This window comes from Petaurus breviceps, unplaced genomic scaffold (assembly GCF_028583685.1).
Source record: "Petaurus breviceps papuanus isolate PSGF00001 unplaced genomic scaffold, PetGlider_PUasm1.0 90977, whole genome shotgun sequence".
NCBI lineage: Eukaryota > Metazoa > Chordata > Mammalia > Diprotodontia > Petauridae > Petaurus > Petaurus breviceps.
In genome coordinates this window covers 43,918,624-43,935,051 of record NW_027187391.1, presented here as the reverse complement: position 1 = coordinate 43,935,051, position 16,428 = coordinate 43,918,624, and the positions used below count along the sequence as shown (strand labels likewise).

At 36.0% G+C, this 16,428-nt stretch overlaps 1 protein-coding gene across 1 annotated transcript in view; it reads left to right on the top strand.

Annotated features, from left to right (window-relative positions):
- The window catches only part of ARMC2 (armadillo repeat containing 2), a 177,749-nt gene that overhangs the window by 20,006 nt on the left and 141,315 nt on the right, over nt 1-16,428 (top strand). The window contains exon 4 of the mRNA XM_069077084.1: nt 13,078-13,249. Coding sequence (XP_068933185.1) covers nt 13,078-13,249 — 172 coding nt within the window. The remainder of the gene's footprint in view (nt 1-13,077; nt 13,250-16,428) is intronic.

The following is a 16,428-nucleotide window of genomic DNA, read 5'->3' as shown; positions in this document are numbered from 1 at the left end:
TGATGAAGACAGATTTTAGGGAGACTGTAAGAGATAACGGTAGCATGGGTGTGGAATGTTATGTATGGTGTACAATGTGCCTTTCTTGGTATAACCAGTGCTTAGCACAGTACCTGGTGCTTAATAAAATACTTATTGACTGATTTCTCCATCAAGGAATCAGGTCAGGGGCTGCCACTGCTGAGTTTTTAATCCCATTCCCTCACCCATTGAATTTTGATCCCCTTTCTCTCATATCTTCACTCTCTTTCTACCCATTAATTTTTTACTCTTCTGCCTATAAATAGCCTCAGGTCTTCTTTGTTGCAAAAAAAAAAAAAAACCTTCTGTTAAAGCTATTTTCCTATATCTTAATCCAGTCACTAGTAAAAGCCTAAGAAATAATTTTTTTTTACATTCAACTCTTACTTCCTCACCACCCACTTAACTTCATAAAACTCATTTCTCAAAGGTCATCAATGATTTCTAGTTCTTAAATGGCTTTTTCTCAGTTCTTAACCTCCCTGACTTTTCTGTAGCTTTTTACAGTGTTAACCACCCTTTCTTTCTCTATACTTTCTTCTGGTACAATGCCTTTTTCTGATTCTCTTCCTACTAGCCTACCTTCTCCTTTGTCTTGGTCCTCAACAACCCTGGAAGAAAGAGCTGTTATTATCCCTATTTTACATATGAGGAAACTGAGGCTAAAGTAGATTAAATGACTTGCTTAGGATCACACAGCTAGTGAGTATTTGGAGCAGAATTTGAACTCAGTTCACCTTGTCCTGTTATCATCTCAAACTCAACATATCCAAAATAGAACTGGTTGTTTTCTTTCCCTAAACCAGGGGTGGGGAACCTGCAGCCTTGAGGCCACATGTGGCCCTCCAGGTTCTCAAATGCAACCCTTTGATGGAATCCAAACTTCACAGAACAAAGGAGATTATTTAAATGGGGATTTATTTATTATATTTTATTTTTTATTTATTATAAGGGGATTTTTTCTGTGAGGTTTGGATTCTGTCAAATGGCTGCAATTGATGACCTAGAGGGCCACATGTGGCCTTGAGGCCATACATTCCCCACCCCTGCCCTTAACCAATCTTCCTGAAAGCTAACCTGTTTCTGTGGTCTGTGCATCTTTTTTTTTTTTTAAAGCAATAGGGGTTAAGTAACTTGCTCAAGTTATTTCTGGGTGTGGTGCTGAGTATCCAAGCCCGGATTTGATCCAGGTCATCCCGACACTGGAGCCGGTGCTCTTACTCGCTGAGCCACCTGGCGGCCCCTACCTCTTTCTTTTTTTAAAATTTTTTTTAAAGCAATCAGGGTTAAGTAATTTGCTCAAGGTTACATGGCCAGGTGTTTCTGGGTGGATGCTAAGTGTCTGAGCCCCGGATTCGATCTCCAGGTCTTCTCAACACTGGAGCCGGTGCTTGTAGTGGCAAGCACCCCAGTGTCCCCAGGGTGCCTGCTCACACAGGTTCTTGGATCTGCTTTGTTAAAGGAAAGCAACTCAAAATGGGTTAACAAGCTTACTTTAATCAGTCAGACATATATCGTTTACCTTGTTCAGGAGAAAAGGTCAGCACCCTGAACCTCAAAGTATACAGGCATAATTATCAAGACAGAAACATCAAGTAGACAGCTTTCCAAACTGTCCAACCATTACATCCATACCCAGTCAACATCTGGGTTTCCACATTCTGGGTTTTTCAAAGCCGGGGGACTCTCAACAACGGCTTCCCAGAATTCAGATCAAATCACAGAACACTTCTCAAAGTGAGTCCCAAAACAAAGCTACACATCAGGGCTTATATAGCCTTCTCCTGGCTCAGAGAATGTAACAACCTTATTGACCCACTGGCCAATCAAAAAGTATCTACTGAAAAACAAGCCTCCCTCCCCAGGCTTCTGGTGCACTTTAGCCTAGGGGCAGGGAAGATCTTTAAAATTTACATTCACATTACAGTGCTCTTACTCGCTATGCTACCTGGCCACCCCTTGTGCATCTTTCTTTCTTGTCACCTGAGTTTACAATCTCATAGTAATACTTGACTTTTCACTTTCCCTCAGTTCCCATCCAATTAACTTCTAAGCCTTAACGATTCTATCTCTAACATCATATATTCCATTATCTCCAGTCATATAGGCTGGGCTTTCAATACCTCTCACATGGACCATTGTAAAAACCTTCTAATTTGCCTTTCCTTGCTAATTTGCTTCCTTTCTCTGATCCATCCTTCACAAAGCTGCTGAAGTAATCGTCTTAAGGCATAGGTCTGGTCATGACACTGCTGTGCTAAAAACCGCTTAATTCTCTTTTCCCCTTGCCTTCCATTCATTGTTTATAAATTATACACTCTTTGGCTTGATTTTAAAGCCATCTATAATAACAATTATAATAATGATAATAATATTACTTAGCATATAGCATCTACTAAGTGCCAACCACTGTGGCAAGTAAAACCTTTTAAAAATACTCTCTTCTTTGACCCTCACGACAACCCTGGAAGGTGGTGGGTACTATTGTTATCCCCATTTTACAATTGAGGAAACTGAGGCAGACTTACCCAACGTTATTCAGCTAGGAAATTCATGAAGCCAAATTTTAACTCAGGTCTCTAACCACCAGACTACGTAGCTGCTCCTATAATGTGGCTACAACTTACCTTTTCAGCCTTATTTTACATTTCTTCCTTTTCTGCCCTAAAGACTCCAGCCAAATTCGACTGATAGAAGTTCCCCATAGTTAAAAGTCCGTCTTCTGTTTCCATGAATTTTGTATGTAGAAACTTTTTTCAGGGCCTCATGCCCTGAAAAGAACTTTGCTTAGCTCTTTCTCCCTCCTGGAATTCTGTTTTACTTATTTGAGTACATGTTGTGTCTCCTAGTAAGATAAAAGCTTCCTGAGGGAAAGGACTGTTTTACTTTTCATATAGAAGAAAGCAGTTAGTAAATTTTTGAATTGAAACAAATTCTACCCACTCCTTTGCTTGCTTCTTTGAGGTCAACCCGTGAGTCAAATTTTTATTTAGCTATAATTTTTTTTAATGTGTTCTGGCTTCATTTATAGTAAGAATGAAAAAAATTGTTATGTTCTAGTTCCTTCAATAGTATCAACTGGGTTTTTTGTGTATGATTTATTAAAAGTGTTTGCCTTTGCTGTTAATTTACATCTAGAAGCAACAACAGTTAGTCTCTACAACTTTAGAGTTACATCAACTCTAACAAAAAAAAATCCATATGATTGAATTCAACTTGAAATTAATCCACAAATAGCACATGATATGTTATCTCAGAAAACAAGAATTGGGCAGGTATATAGGGAAGAATTGCTTAAATCTGGGGCAGCTAGGTGTCACAGTGAATAGATCACCAGCTCTGGAGTCTGGAGGACCTGAGTTCAAATCCCACCTCAGACTTTTTGACACACTAGCTGTGTGACCTTGGGCAAATCACTTAACCCCAACTGCCTTGTCTTCCTTGCTCAAAAAAAAATTGCTTAAATCCCACTTACTACCATACTCATGCAGTTCTGCATCCCCCTTCAGACAATAGGTTTTAACTACTATTTCTTATGCTAGAGTATCTGGGATTTTTTTTTCTTTTTTGTTTTTAAACATAAATGCCCTCATCCCTACCCTTACTTGACTTTTAGTTTGGCTCCCTGAATTTTCAATTATTCTTATGCTTTCTTAATTGAATCACTAGAGAAACTAGGTTGAGATTGAGGGAAAACACTCCCTTCTCAGTGCAAGTTCAAAGATTAATTATCTACTAGGGGAGAAGTTGGCACTGCAGGATTTCTGCTGGTTAGAAGAATAATTACAGATGGAACTGTTGTAATGTTAATGGGAGTTGAAAATTCCCCCCCCCCCCATAGTAGGACTCACCATGGAGCCCAACAAGAGAAGCTCGATTAAGGGAGGCTTGTTTTTTAGGAAGATCCGTACCTTTTGTTACTTTGTAATTAGGCAGTGAGTCACCAAGGTTGTGATGGCCTCTGACACTGAAGAAGTACATTATATATATACTCTAATGTTAGCATTTTGCTTCCGGGCTCACTCATGGGAAGACTGTTCATGTGATATAGCCAGATGAGACTCTGGTTAGCCATTAAGGAGCCCCATTCCCTTTGAAAACCCAGATGTTGGTATTTCTCTCTCTGGTAACTATGTATATATGTAATGGTCAGACATCTGTCTGTTGATCTGTGATGTATGGATTATTTGTTCAGACATTTAGAATCCCTGTCTGTTAGTCTTTATGCTATTATTTCTTGTAATTTCTGTTGATATTTTCTCTGAAGTTCAAGGTGCTGATTTTTCCCCTGAATTAAGTAAATTATATATAGGTTTGATTAAAGTAATATTGTTGACCCCTTTTGAATTACTTTCCTTTAGAAAAGTAAATCAAAGAGCCTGTTCTAGCAGCTCTCCTGTGTGCTGGTGTTATTGGTCTTACACCCCCACAGCAACTGCAAGTAACATTGCTGTTACAGCTGTGTGTCTTAAATCTGTTTTATTACTATCCTTCTCTTTTATAAAATTAAAAAAAAAAGTCCAGTACAGGTGGCAGGTACAAATTAAAAAAAAAAAAAAGATGGTGGGGCGGCCAGGTAGCACAGCGAGTAAGAGCACCGGCTCCAGTGTTGAGAAGACCTGGAGATCGAATCCCGGGCTCAGATACTCAGCACCACACCCAGAATTAACTGGCCGTGTAACCTTGAGCAAGTTACTTAACCCCAATTGCTTTAAAAAAAAAAAAAAAGATCGGAACTGTGATTGAATGTAAGCTTCTTACAGGTAAGAACTAAGATTGAACAAAGAATTTTTAGTATCTCCAGTGCCTAGGATAGGGCCCAGTACTCAAGGAAGTTAATTAGCAAGTGCCTGCTGATTTATTAGTGTACTCTCAAAAACCATAATGTATTGAAGAAAGATAATGATGCAGCAAAAAAAGGGGGTGTGATAATTAGTACAGTTTTACCTCATACCACACTGAAGCTACTGCCAATACCTAGGCTGCTGGTGGGCTGCTGATAAGCTCCTAATGGAGACCCTGGCCTCCCATCAACAGGCTGGGCTAGACTAGTTATACTCTTAACTTCACTCAGAGCAAAAGAGATAGATCACTTAAATTGCCATGATCTAGAAACATTAGCTGAAGGTTCTCTGGTTTGAGTGTCAGTACTTTTTATTTTCAGGTGAAAATATTGGAAGATGGAAAGTAGATTGTAGTTAAACTATTTCACTTTTGATATGTGGAATTTCTGACATGTATTAGCTGTTTTTCCATGGGCATGTCACCTCTAACCTCTCTGTTCCCTCATCATCTCATTAAGACTACAGGTGAGAAGGTGCTGATCTGCATGGATGGAGAGAGTTTCCAGACCTGGAATTCCCCATCTGGATGAAATTACTAGCTCCTAAAATTTAGAGCTCTCAAATCACAGAAATTACAGATAAATTACCAAAACAGTATTAAAACAGTGTTTAACAAAATTCTTATATTTTAAGTGATTGCGTTGTATAAATATGTTTAGCTGTGGAACCCTGCCTTTGACAAAGATAGAAGCTTTTTGTTGGTATTGAAATTACCGACGGTTAACACCATCCTCTTTCACCTTTCTTTTCCTTTTTTGTCTTTCTTTGCAACATCCTGCTGTAATACTCAGTAATTTTAGGCAGTAGAATATTGTAGTTATTTTTTTCTCCTTATGAAACATGTTTAGATAATAGCTAGTTAACTTCATTTAAAAGAGTATCTTGTTCTGAGTGCTTTGCTCTTCATCATCAGTGCATCTTTTGTACTTTTCCAAAGGCTGTTATAAAATATCTATTTTGTTCTATGAATTCTTTATAGTTTTTTAAATTTTAAAATATGTATCTCATACTTTTTAAGTTAGCATATTTAGATTTGCCAGAAAATAGATTTGGATTCTGGACTTGTGGCCAATATTTTTCAATTTAATGTTTAGATTGCAACCTTTTTTGATCACTATGATTTTCATAGAGAAATCTAGTGAGAGACTGGTTGACCCTTTTTAATGTGTGGTGTCTTCTTTCTGGCAATCAGGATTTTTTCTATTAATTTTTCTATTAATTTTTTAAATTTTAAATAAATTTTTCTATTAATTAGTTTTGAAGTTTTGTGATAATTTGTTAAGGTGACTTGAATTCTTCCTTCTTGAAATTCTATGGATTTGTTCTATTTTCCATGTTTTATTTGTTCTTGATAATTCCAGGAAATTTCAATGATCAGTTTGTCAAAATCTAGCAGTTGTAATGTTTTGTTTTTTAATGTTTTCCAAGATCCCCAAAATTGTAAGGTTATGTCTCCATGGGCTAGCCTATAAAGCCATAATTTTCAGTTGAATTGTTTCAAGTCTCTTTCTAGTTATTTTTCTACCTTATTATTATTTTTTGCTTTCATTGTATTGTCTGCCATTTTGTATTTGCTTGTTTTAGACTTGGCTTTACTCTCATTCATTGTTATTTTCAGGTTTTCTTTTATACTCTACATTTGGAGACTTTTGTTGTTTTAGATTCTGAGATTTTTTAAAACCTCATTCATTTTTAGCTTTAGTTCCTCTTTTAAATATATGTGTGTGTATATATGTATACATATACTTGCGTGTATATATGTTATATGTATGTGTGTATATTTTCCAGCTGGGTTGAATTTCTCTTTTATTTCTACTTATAATTTTCTTTTCAGTCTGAATTCTTCTTAAATTCTTTTGAGTGTCACTTACCTATTTGTGTCTCTCATGATTTTTTGCATTGTTTCTGTTTTAAGTATACATTTTTTCCTCATTATTTTCCCTTTGCTTTTTCTCACTCTTTACTATATTTTATTTTTAGATCATTGATCACCTTTAATTTTCTTGTTGTCAAGGTGGGTTTTCATTTACTTGTGTGAGTTTTGTAATTTACTTTTTTTTTTTGGCCTTTTGGAGGGCAATTGGGGTTAAGTAACTTTCCCAAGGTTACATGGCTAGTTTGTGTGTGTGTGTGTGTGTGTGTGTGTGTGTGTGTGTGTGTGTGTGTGTGTGTGTGTGTGTGTGTTAAGTATCTGAGGCCGGAACTGAACTCAGGTCCTCCTTACTCTGGGGCCAGCACTTTACTCACTGTGCCACCTAGCTGCCCCAATTTACTTTCTTTTTGATCTCTCTGCTTTTTGAGGGAGAAATGGTCCCCTTGCCACCTTTTTATTCTGCCATTTTCCCCAAAGTGAGACAGCCCATTCTCTTTTCTGTAGGTGTTCTCTTGTGAGGCCCTAAACTCTGGCTTTACCTTGTTTCTCAAGGGATAGCTCATATGGTAATGAACTTCTTAAACTGCTAGGTCTTCTATAGGACTGGAAATAGGATGAAGTGATGGGCTGCTTTGCTTATGATCATGGTCAGGGACCAGACACTGGTTTGTAAGTGAGGTTCACTGTAAATACAGTACCTTTTCAAACTGGGCAGTGGAAAACTGTGCTTCTAACCTGCTCCTTCCCTGAGCCCTTGTCCTTTATACCTTTACACTCCCTGTGTTTGCACTGAGCCTGGGGATCTTTTCCTGGTCTCTCACCAACCCAAAATGTGGGATGTGCTTGGGAGGTCGTTATGCTTGTTCTCTTTTTATAATGATAACAAATGCTATTTGTTGGTGATGTTTGTTTTAAGTGGGTGTTATTATGCAAATAGGGTGGCTGTGTCTCTACTTTTAGACTGAGAAAACTGATAAAAAGGGCCTGACCGTTATGTGAATAAATGTGGTATCTTATCTGGTGTCTCAGTTTGTTTTTGTCTAAACTGAATTCTACTTATTCCTCCGGTACTCACAGAATCTAATTATCTTAAGCTCTGGGTACTTTTCAAGGTAAAAAAAATATTTAAAATATTAGGGTAGAGAGTAAGGGATTGAGGATGGGAGCATCTGGGAATTACAAAGGATATATTTTCTGTTTGTAATTAAAATATTGGCACTCTGTTCTTTAGCCCACAGAGTTAACCTCTTTTTAATGTGAATTACTTTTATTTTAATTGTTATGAAAATGAATTAATAACTCCATGGCAGTGCATTAGAGTACCACAGCTGCACATGTTACAAATGGAGCAAATCATAGTGATGAGAATATAGAGAATGGAAGGATCTCAAAGGTTTTATGTTTAGGAGAAATTTCTTTGATTTCTGACCTCCATGAAGCTATTTATATCTTCTTAACGTCAAATAGTTTTCCAAAAGTCATAAACTGTTATTGTCCCTTTTTAATGGGACAATATTGATTTTCTTTTTCAAATTATTATCAGTATTAACCTAAATTGGAGAGAGAATCATTGCCTTATAGTATAGTTGCCCATCTAAGACTTCTTAGACTTGAGCAATGCACATTTGCCACTATCTAGAATTCGGATAAATACATTTGATAGTGTAATTCAAAAGATCTCTTATGAAATGCTTCATCTTTTTTCAGATTGTTCCATTGAAATAGACTTTTAGTGTAGCAATTGCTCTTGAAGAAACTCTAGAAGGGAAATCTGCCTTTCTAAAACTTGATTATATTATTTGACATTATTAGCTAGGACTTAGTAAAACATAAGCTTCTAGGAATGGAATGGAAAGATATTAAGTGTGTACTATGTACTGAACACTCTTACTAAGTGCAGGGAGTACAAACAAAATCAGTTATCCCTGCTCTCAGGGAGCTTGTATTCTAATTGAGGGAAAGAACAGATAGAGGAGGCACTCATATTCATGATCAGTTCATGACAGATGGAAAGGCCTTGGACAATCTCGATTTTCTTTCTGTGTCTTTATTGTTTACTCTAGGGCTTTGTGTATAGCAGGTGCTTAATGCTTACTGACTGATAAAACACAAGGGAAATAAGCTTCTTAAGTTAAACATTTAATATGCTTTTTTCCTTTTGTTGTTTTATCTGAGTTCTAAAATAAAGCTAACTTCCATAAGAAAATTAAATATTGAATCTGTTACCAAATTTGGGTAAAAGTGCTCATAAAATCAGTCTTATTCTTTAAAGACAGAGGATTTTATAGGACCATTATGATATTTATTATCATATATATTATTATGATATCTTTCATAGATCCTTTCCCTGGAAGAACTCAAAATAAATGCATTTTCCTACATACTTAAAATTGCCTTTTGAGGTAAATAAATTTCTTCGCCTTTGTTATGAAGTATCTAGGACAGTTCCTGGCACATAGTAGGTACTTCACAAATATTCGTTGATTCATTATTGAACTGCTAAACTAAGACTGAAAGAGTGTCAGTCACTTGCTAACAGAGGTCTCAGAATAATACAGTGGTAAGGATAGGATGAAGTTCCTCCTGGGCTTTTCACAGTTTTAATCATTTTCTAGTTAGGTCATACTGCCCTAGTTCACATGCTTATTCAAAGTTAACTTCTTAGACCTCATCCTGACATTCAGAAGTGACTCAGCTGCTCTCTTTTTGGAGGGTTATTAACTTTCCTGGTCATAAGAAGCATCATGGATCCATAGAAAGAATGCTGGGTTTGAAGCCTGAGAATGTGGGTTAGAATCTGGACTCTGGCATCAGTATGATGTTGAGCAAAGCCTTTCACTAAGTTTCCTTATCTCTAAAATGATGGGATTGGGTTAGATGACCTCTGACGTTCTTCCCCTCTCTAAATCTTTGATCTTGTTAAGGTTATATGTCATACAAATCTTCATTCAACATGTGTGTGTGCATGTACATTAAAATGTATTTTTGTGGTTGATAAGAGTCACTGCATCTATAAAATGTGAGGATTTTAATCAATACTATTATTTTGTAGAAGTTCAGTCTCCTTTTTTGTTAAATACTGGGTAAAAAAAAATTAAAGAAAGTTAGCTCTCTGGATTGCAAGTCTACTATCTACCAGTAGAATATTTTAAACTCTTAATTTGATGAAAGCCACCTTACTAGGCACTGGGGATACAAGGATAAGACAAACAAAAAAATCCCAAGAGGTGGAAGTGAGGAGGGAGTGCAGTCCACATATAGGGGAGGAGCTCTATTCAAAGGCATTGAAGTTGGAGGTGGAATGTTAAGTCTGAAAACTGCAAGTTGATCGGAACAAAGATTGTATGAAAGGGAGTAGTTTGAAATAAGTCTTAAAGGGTAGGCTAGAGCCATTGTGGAACTGGGCTGTACCATCTACATTATTTATATAGCACTTTAAAGTTTGTAAAATATCTTCCTTATGATAAGATGCTGAAATTGGTCGTACAGGTATCCCCAACTGATATGTGAAGAAAGAGGATCAGAGTAGGTAAAGGACTTGCCCAAAGTCATGCAGCTTGTAAGTGGCATATGACAACTCATTCTTTCTGCTCTGCCACAGATAAGACTGAGATACCAGCTAATTGAACCACTTCTTCCAATCTAACAAGCATTTATTAAGCACACACTATATATATAAGGCATACTGCTAATGCCTTCATGACATTACCTCTGTGATATGTAGAAAATTAAGATTATCTTCCATTAATATATTATCTTCATAATTATATATTGAAGTTATTTTCCTTGGGTTTTTCTTTTTAACCAGTTGCTTCAGGGTCTAAGTCACATTTTTGTGTACATTACCCCACATTTTAAGGAATTAAAATAATAGGATTGATTTTTTAAAAACCAATTCCATAAATATAACTAAATGATTCTTGTCCCCTTCAAAGTAGACATCTGAGAGTATGTTTTTGGGGGTGAGGGGAAGGCTGTACACTTAATAGAATAATGTTTTTGTTTTTTAAAAGTTTTAAAAGTTCCTTTTTTAGAATTGTCTTTAAGGCCAATAGCACATTATTTTATTTTATTTTTAGTGCATATGTTGTTTATTTTAATTTTTTCTCAATTATACGTAAACAGACATTTTTAAACACTCATTTTAAAAACTTTGAGTTTCAAATTCTCTCCCTTCCTACCCTCCTTCCTCCTTGAGAAAGCAAGCAATTTAAAATAGGTTATACATGAGAGCAATTTCTTTTAAATGTCCTCAGTGGTGCAGAATTTTTGTCCTATGAGAATAGATTTGCTTTTTTTTTTAAATGATTGGTTCAGAGCCAAGTTTGATGAATAATGTGGGTGACCAAGGTGGATGATGAAACTGAATTTTAGAGTAAAAAATAAGATAAACTGAAGTAATGAGACAAGGCCTCATATAAAGGTCATTCCAAAAGAAGAGACCAAAAATGTTTTGAGTAATAGGGGTGCTGATTAGATTAAGTTTATCATCTTTGAAGGGCAACCTTCACTTCACTTGGATATGTAAGTTTTGGTTGGATTATTTGAGGAAGGAACAGTGAAAACAAGGATAGTTTCAGTACTTTCTGTTTGTTCATTGTTTTAGAATTCTAAGATTGTTCTTAGACCTCAATCTTTGAACTATAGCTATAATAATTATTGAGTTTAATATTAGAGAAAATTCTTCTAAATGTTTGCTTTTTTGTATTATCATCTAATACTCATTCAAATAGTGGACTTAAGCGTAAAGAAAAAAGAGAAAGAGAGAGATGGGCTGAAGGAATCGTACCCAGATGTCCTCACGCTGCTGTGTCCTGGGTTGTGGGACTGGACTAGGGCTCTATATTACCTTTTTCTGGATGCAGCTATATTTTTCTTCTTCCAAAGGGTTAGAGGCTGTTCACTGATTTTGATATCTTGCTAGCAATGTTGTCCTTCCAAAACTGGCAAGCATAGAACTTGAGAACTAGAAAAATGCCACAGGAAGCATTTTGATAAGACTGAGATGCTAGTTAATGAAACCATTTCTTCTAGTCTAACAGGCATTTATTAAAACCCCCTGTATATACAATGAACTTTGCAAAGTGTTAGGAGTACAAAAACTAAATAAGTCATGCCTTGAACTTAAGTAGCTTGGAAGGGGAATACAGCATTTATACAAGTAAATTAAGAAAAGATCATTTGAAGAGGGAGGGGATACTAATAACTGGGGAGATCAGGAAAGGCTTTTAATAGAAGGATAGAGTGCATGAGTTGAACCTAAAAGGAAACTAAGGATTCCCATAGGCTAAGGTAGGATGGGACTGAATTCTGTATTCATCCAGAGAAGCAGTAATGGGTATGTGAATTAGGCTGGAAGTTATTTGTGTGGAAGAAAATTGATGGATGGATATGAGATTTATTGAGGTAGAAAAAACAAGACTTGACATTCAGTTGATTGAATATTGGGGAGGTAAAGTAATGTTGAAAATGACTGAATCTCAGTAACTGGAGAGATGGTGGTAGCCTTAACAAAAACAGGCAAATTTGGAGGAGGATTTGGAAAGGGAAAATGTTGAGTTCTTTTTCAGACATGTTGAATTTGAGATGACAGTTGGAGATGTTCAACAGGTAATTGGTGCCATGGGACTGGGCCAGATATATAGATTTGAGAGCTTTGGGGGAATCACCTACCCTTAGGTGGTAGGGCATAGCATCAGCAAAGGCAACTGAAAAGGAGCAGTTAGACAAGTAGGAACATGAAGAACGGAGCACAAAATCCCAGAGGAACAGATGCAGGTAGATGGTGTATTTGGTCATCTGTGTCTACTGAAAGGTCAGGAAGGACAAAGATTGACTTGGCAATTAAATGATGTATAGTGATTTGGATTATATTCCTGTGAATCTTTTAAGCCTAAAAATGAGATATTTTTAGAAAAATATGAAGTGTAGATCCTCTAAACACCAGCAAAAGTATACAATTCAGTAAGTTCTCATACAAAGCTCATCTGTGTTTTCAGATATGTACTATATTTGTATTTGGTGTATAATTATTCAATTTTTTATATAAATAGTTATATATATTGAACATAATTATTCAATTTGTTATAGAAAGTTACATATAAAACAATTCAATAAAAATGAAATATTCAATATGTTTAAGAATGACCTGTGGGTAATGGAATTAGAGGTATATAAATCCGAGAAATGATCTCTTTATGCTAAAAGAGGGGAGGGTTTGTGTGCCTCTGGAGGTACACAGGTGGCAATCTTGTACTTTTAGATGGTTTTTGGCTACAGGGTTGTGACTTGTATTTTGGACAGAAAGACTTTAGTCTTTTTTTTTTTTTAATCTCCTAGAAACCTAAAGTTCTTGCATCCCTATCTAAAGAAGATGAAGCTTCTATTTCCTTTCCTAAACCTCCAGTGGACCCTGTGAAGATTAGAAGAGTAAGCAGTGCCCGTGCACGTTTATTCAAGGCATCCTCTCAGGGAAATCTCCTTCCAGACAAAATATTTCATCTTGATGAGTGTAAGAATATCTAAATGTTCCTACAACTTAAGGATAGAACTGTTTCTTAAAATATAAACGGAAGCTATTTTTAAAATGATAATTTTCCTAGTCCTAGGTGGTGTGGGGAATCTCAGATTCCATTTACATGACATGAACTTGTGCTTTTATTTATCTGTGTGTTTTGCATAGGCTATTCCTAACTCTGAGTCTAGCACTGAAAGCATATAATTATAGAAAGTTAAGAATTGGAAGAAATCTCAAAGGTCATCTAATATTAACCCCTTCCAGAATCATGAATCTTAACCAAAATGCCTCTTTACAAATAGTCATTTAGACTCCATATGAAGATCTCTAGTGAAAGGGGACTTGGAACATATCAGAGCCAGACTATTTCATTTATGGACAACTTTAATTATTAGAAATTTTTTTTCTCTCTGTTAAGCTTGATTTCCACTTTTCTGTAACTCCCACACATTGATTGTACTTCTGAACAGAAAGTCTAAGCCCCCTACTACATGAGTCTGGATCCTTCATTTTTTTGAAGAGGACTCTCATGTGATTGTATTCTCTTTTCACACTTAAATAGTCACAGTTAATTCAACCCTCCTTGGATGGCATCATTTCTAGTTCATTCCCCATCATAGTATATAGCTAAGGCACATATATATTCCAGCAATCAATGACTATTTTTAAAATTTGGTGCCCAGAATTGAATATAGTTCTGTAGACATAGACTGAGCAGGGCAGAGTAGAGTGGGCCTGCCTCTTCCTTTGATCTGGACATTATACTTCTATTAATACAAGCCAGGGTTAGCATGAGTTCTTTTGCCTGTGACATTTCATCTCCTATGTCTTTTTGATAGAGATTACTTTCTAGCCAAATCTTCCCTCCATCCTTTTGGAGTTGATTTTTTCAACCAAGTACAGGCCTTGACAGTTATCACTATGAAATTTCATCTTTTCAGAGTCAGCCAAGTCTTTTAGCTTGTTGAGATCTTTTGGGTCCAATTCTTACTTATCACAGTAGCTATCTTTCCTAGCTTTGTTATCTTTAGAATTAGCTGTGTCTCTCAGCTTTCTGTCATCCACATATTTAATAAAAATCCATCTATGCCTTTATCAACAAAAATGTTGAATAGTACATTGCCAAAGACAAAAAATGCTCCACCAGAGGTCTCTTTTGAGATTGAAATTAATCCATTTAATCAACAGTCTCTGAGTCCAGTATTTGTTCTGAATCCTCTTAAATAGAGTTCTGAATTTAGAATTTGGAGAGCTGGGAGTTCAGATTCTTCCTTTGATACTTAGAACCACAGTCAAATTACTTGGATTCTCCTTATATCTCAAGTGGGACTTAATTACCCTACCTCTCTGATACCTGTGTAAGGGTCAAATCAGATCATTCGGTAGCATTTGTTAAGCACCTACCGTGTGCAGAGCACTGTACTCAGCTCTAATATCTGTACATATAAAAATAAGCACATGACAATTGGAGGAGGAGAAGGAGAGCACTAGCAACTTAGGGAGACGAGGAAAGGCTTGTCCGTAGCAGGTGATGCCATGGCGAAGTCCTGAAAGAAGGCTAAGCTTTCTAAGAGGCAAAGGAAAAGTGGGAAAGGCACAGAGATGGAAGATGAGATGCTAGGTTTGGTGAGCAGTAAATAGATTGCCTTGACTAGTGGGTGATGCGAAATAAGGTTATAAAAGGCATTTAGTCAGTCTTAAATGTCAACCATCATCATTACTGTTTAGTCCTTGGTGACTTTGTGTAAAGATGGGAAAAGGTGAGGGAAATCTATAGAAGAACATGATCTGGGAAGGATTAAGAGAGGCTAAAGCTCTGTCGATTACACAGATACCTCCTGCCTACTTATCATAGATACTGTCTTCAAGAAAAAAATTAGTAGGCTTGAAACATGGTGAACACCAAATAATATCAGAAACAACAACATAGATTACACTTTAACAAACAGCAAAAGATTTGCTATGGATGTGGTAGTTATCCCTCAGTCAGCTGTCTTTGTACGTTCATTTCATCAACCTGTCAGAGTTAACATCAGAATTAGTAAAAAAAAAAAAAAAAACAAAGAAAAAAGAAGAAAGGATAGTAATGAGTAAAAGATAAGACAAACAATCGAAATAACCTTGAATTATTAACAAAAGTAATCAGAAATGGAAAGTGGACAAGAGAAATAACCCAACTATAATTTTATCCAGCAGTTTAATCAATGCAAATTAGTTGCTACAGTAAAAGAACTCAGAAAACACCTTAGTCAGTAAATATTTAGTTTACTTGCCAAATGGAGAGAGATGTCTGCCAAAGGCAGCAGCAAGTTAGATTATAAACTCACATGTAAATTTTAAAATAAAAATGGTTGATCATGAGCTGGGAGAAACAATGGAGGATAAAACTGATTTTTTAAAAACTTGGCAAAATAATCCAACTAAACAAAGTCATTCAAAGAGTTCAAGGACAAAAATGGGAGGACTACAACCAGAAGAAAAATAGAAAAGATTTGTAAAAATTATTTTAATGAATTGTTCTCTCCATCAAGGGCAGTGAAACTAGCACACTTGAACCCTTAGAATCACATTTCTGCATGTGTTGATAGAGATATGTAATGAAAAGCTCTAAGATTGTGTCAAGTATATGTGGAGGAGATCATTGCTGGAGGTAACTCGATAACAAAGGTGTTGAGTGCTTGCCATACAGGATATTGGAGGAAGAAAAGATACCAAAGACATGGAAAAAATCTTAGACCTAATTGATACTGAAAAAAGACAACTCTAGGAGAATTTCAATAACTTCTGATTTCTTTCCCATCTATTTAAAATCTTTATGAGAGACATCTCTACATGAATCGAAGGCCTCTTTGGTGAGGATATTAGTAGGAAACAGACTTTCATGAGTGATTTTCATCAGTGGAATTCATCCTAAGCATTTCACAGTTAAGTGACAGATGTTAAGGCTATATGAGATGCCATTATGCTTATTGTTTGTTGATTATAAAGGAACATTTGATTTGGTTGATCAGAATGTCACCATGTAGGCCCTTTTGCAACAAGATGTCTCCCATTTTTACATCAGAATCATTCAGCATTTCTTAGACTATATAAGAGCAGAAATAACCATGTTTAATAATAAATATCAGAAAAGGCATAAAATAGGAAGACACATGTTTAACAAAAAAGTTTGC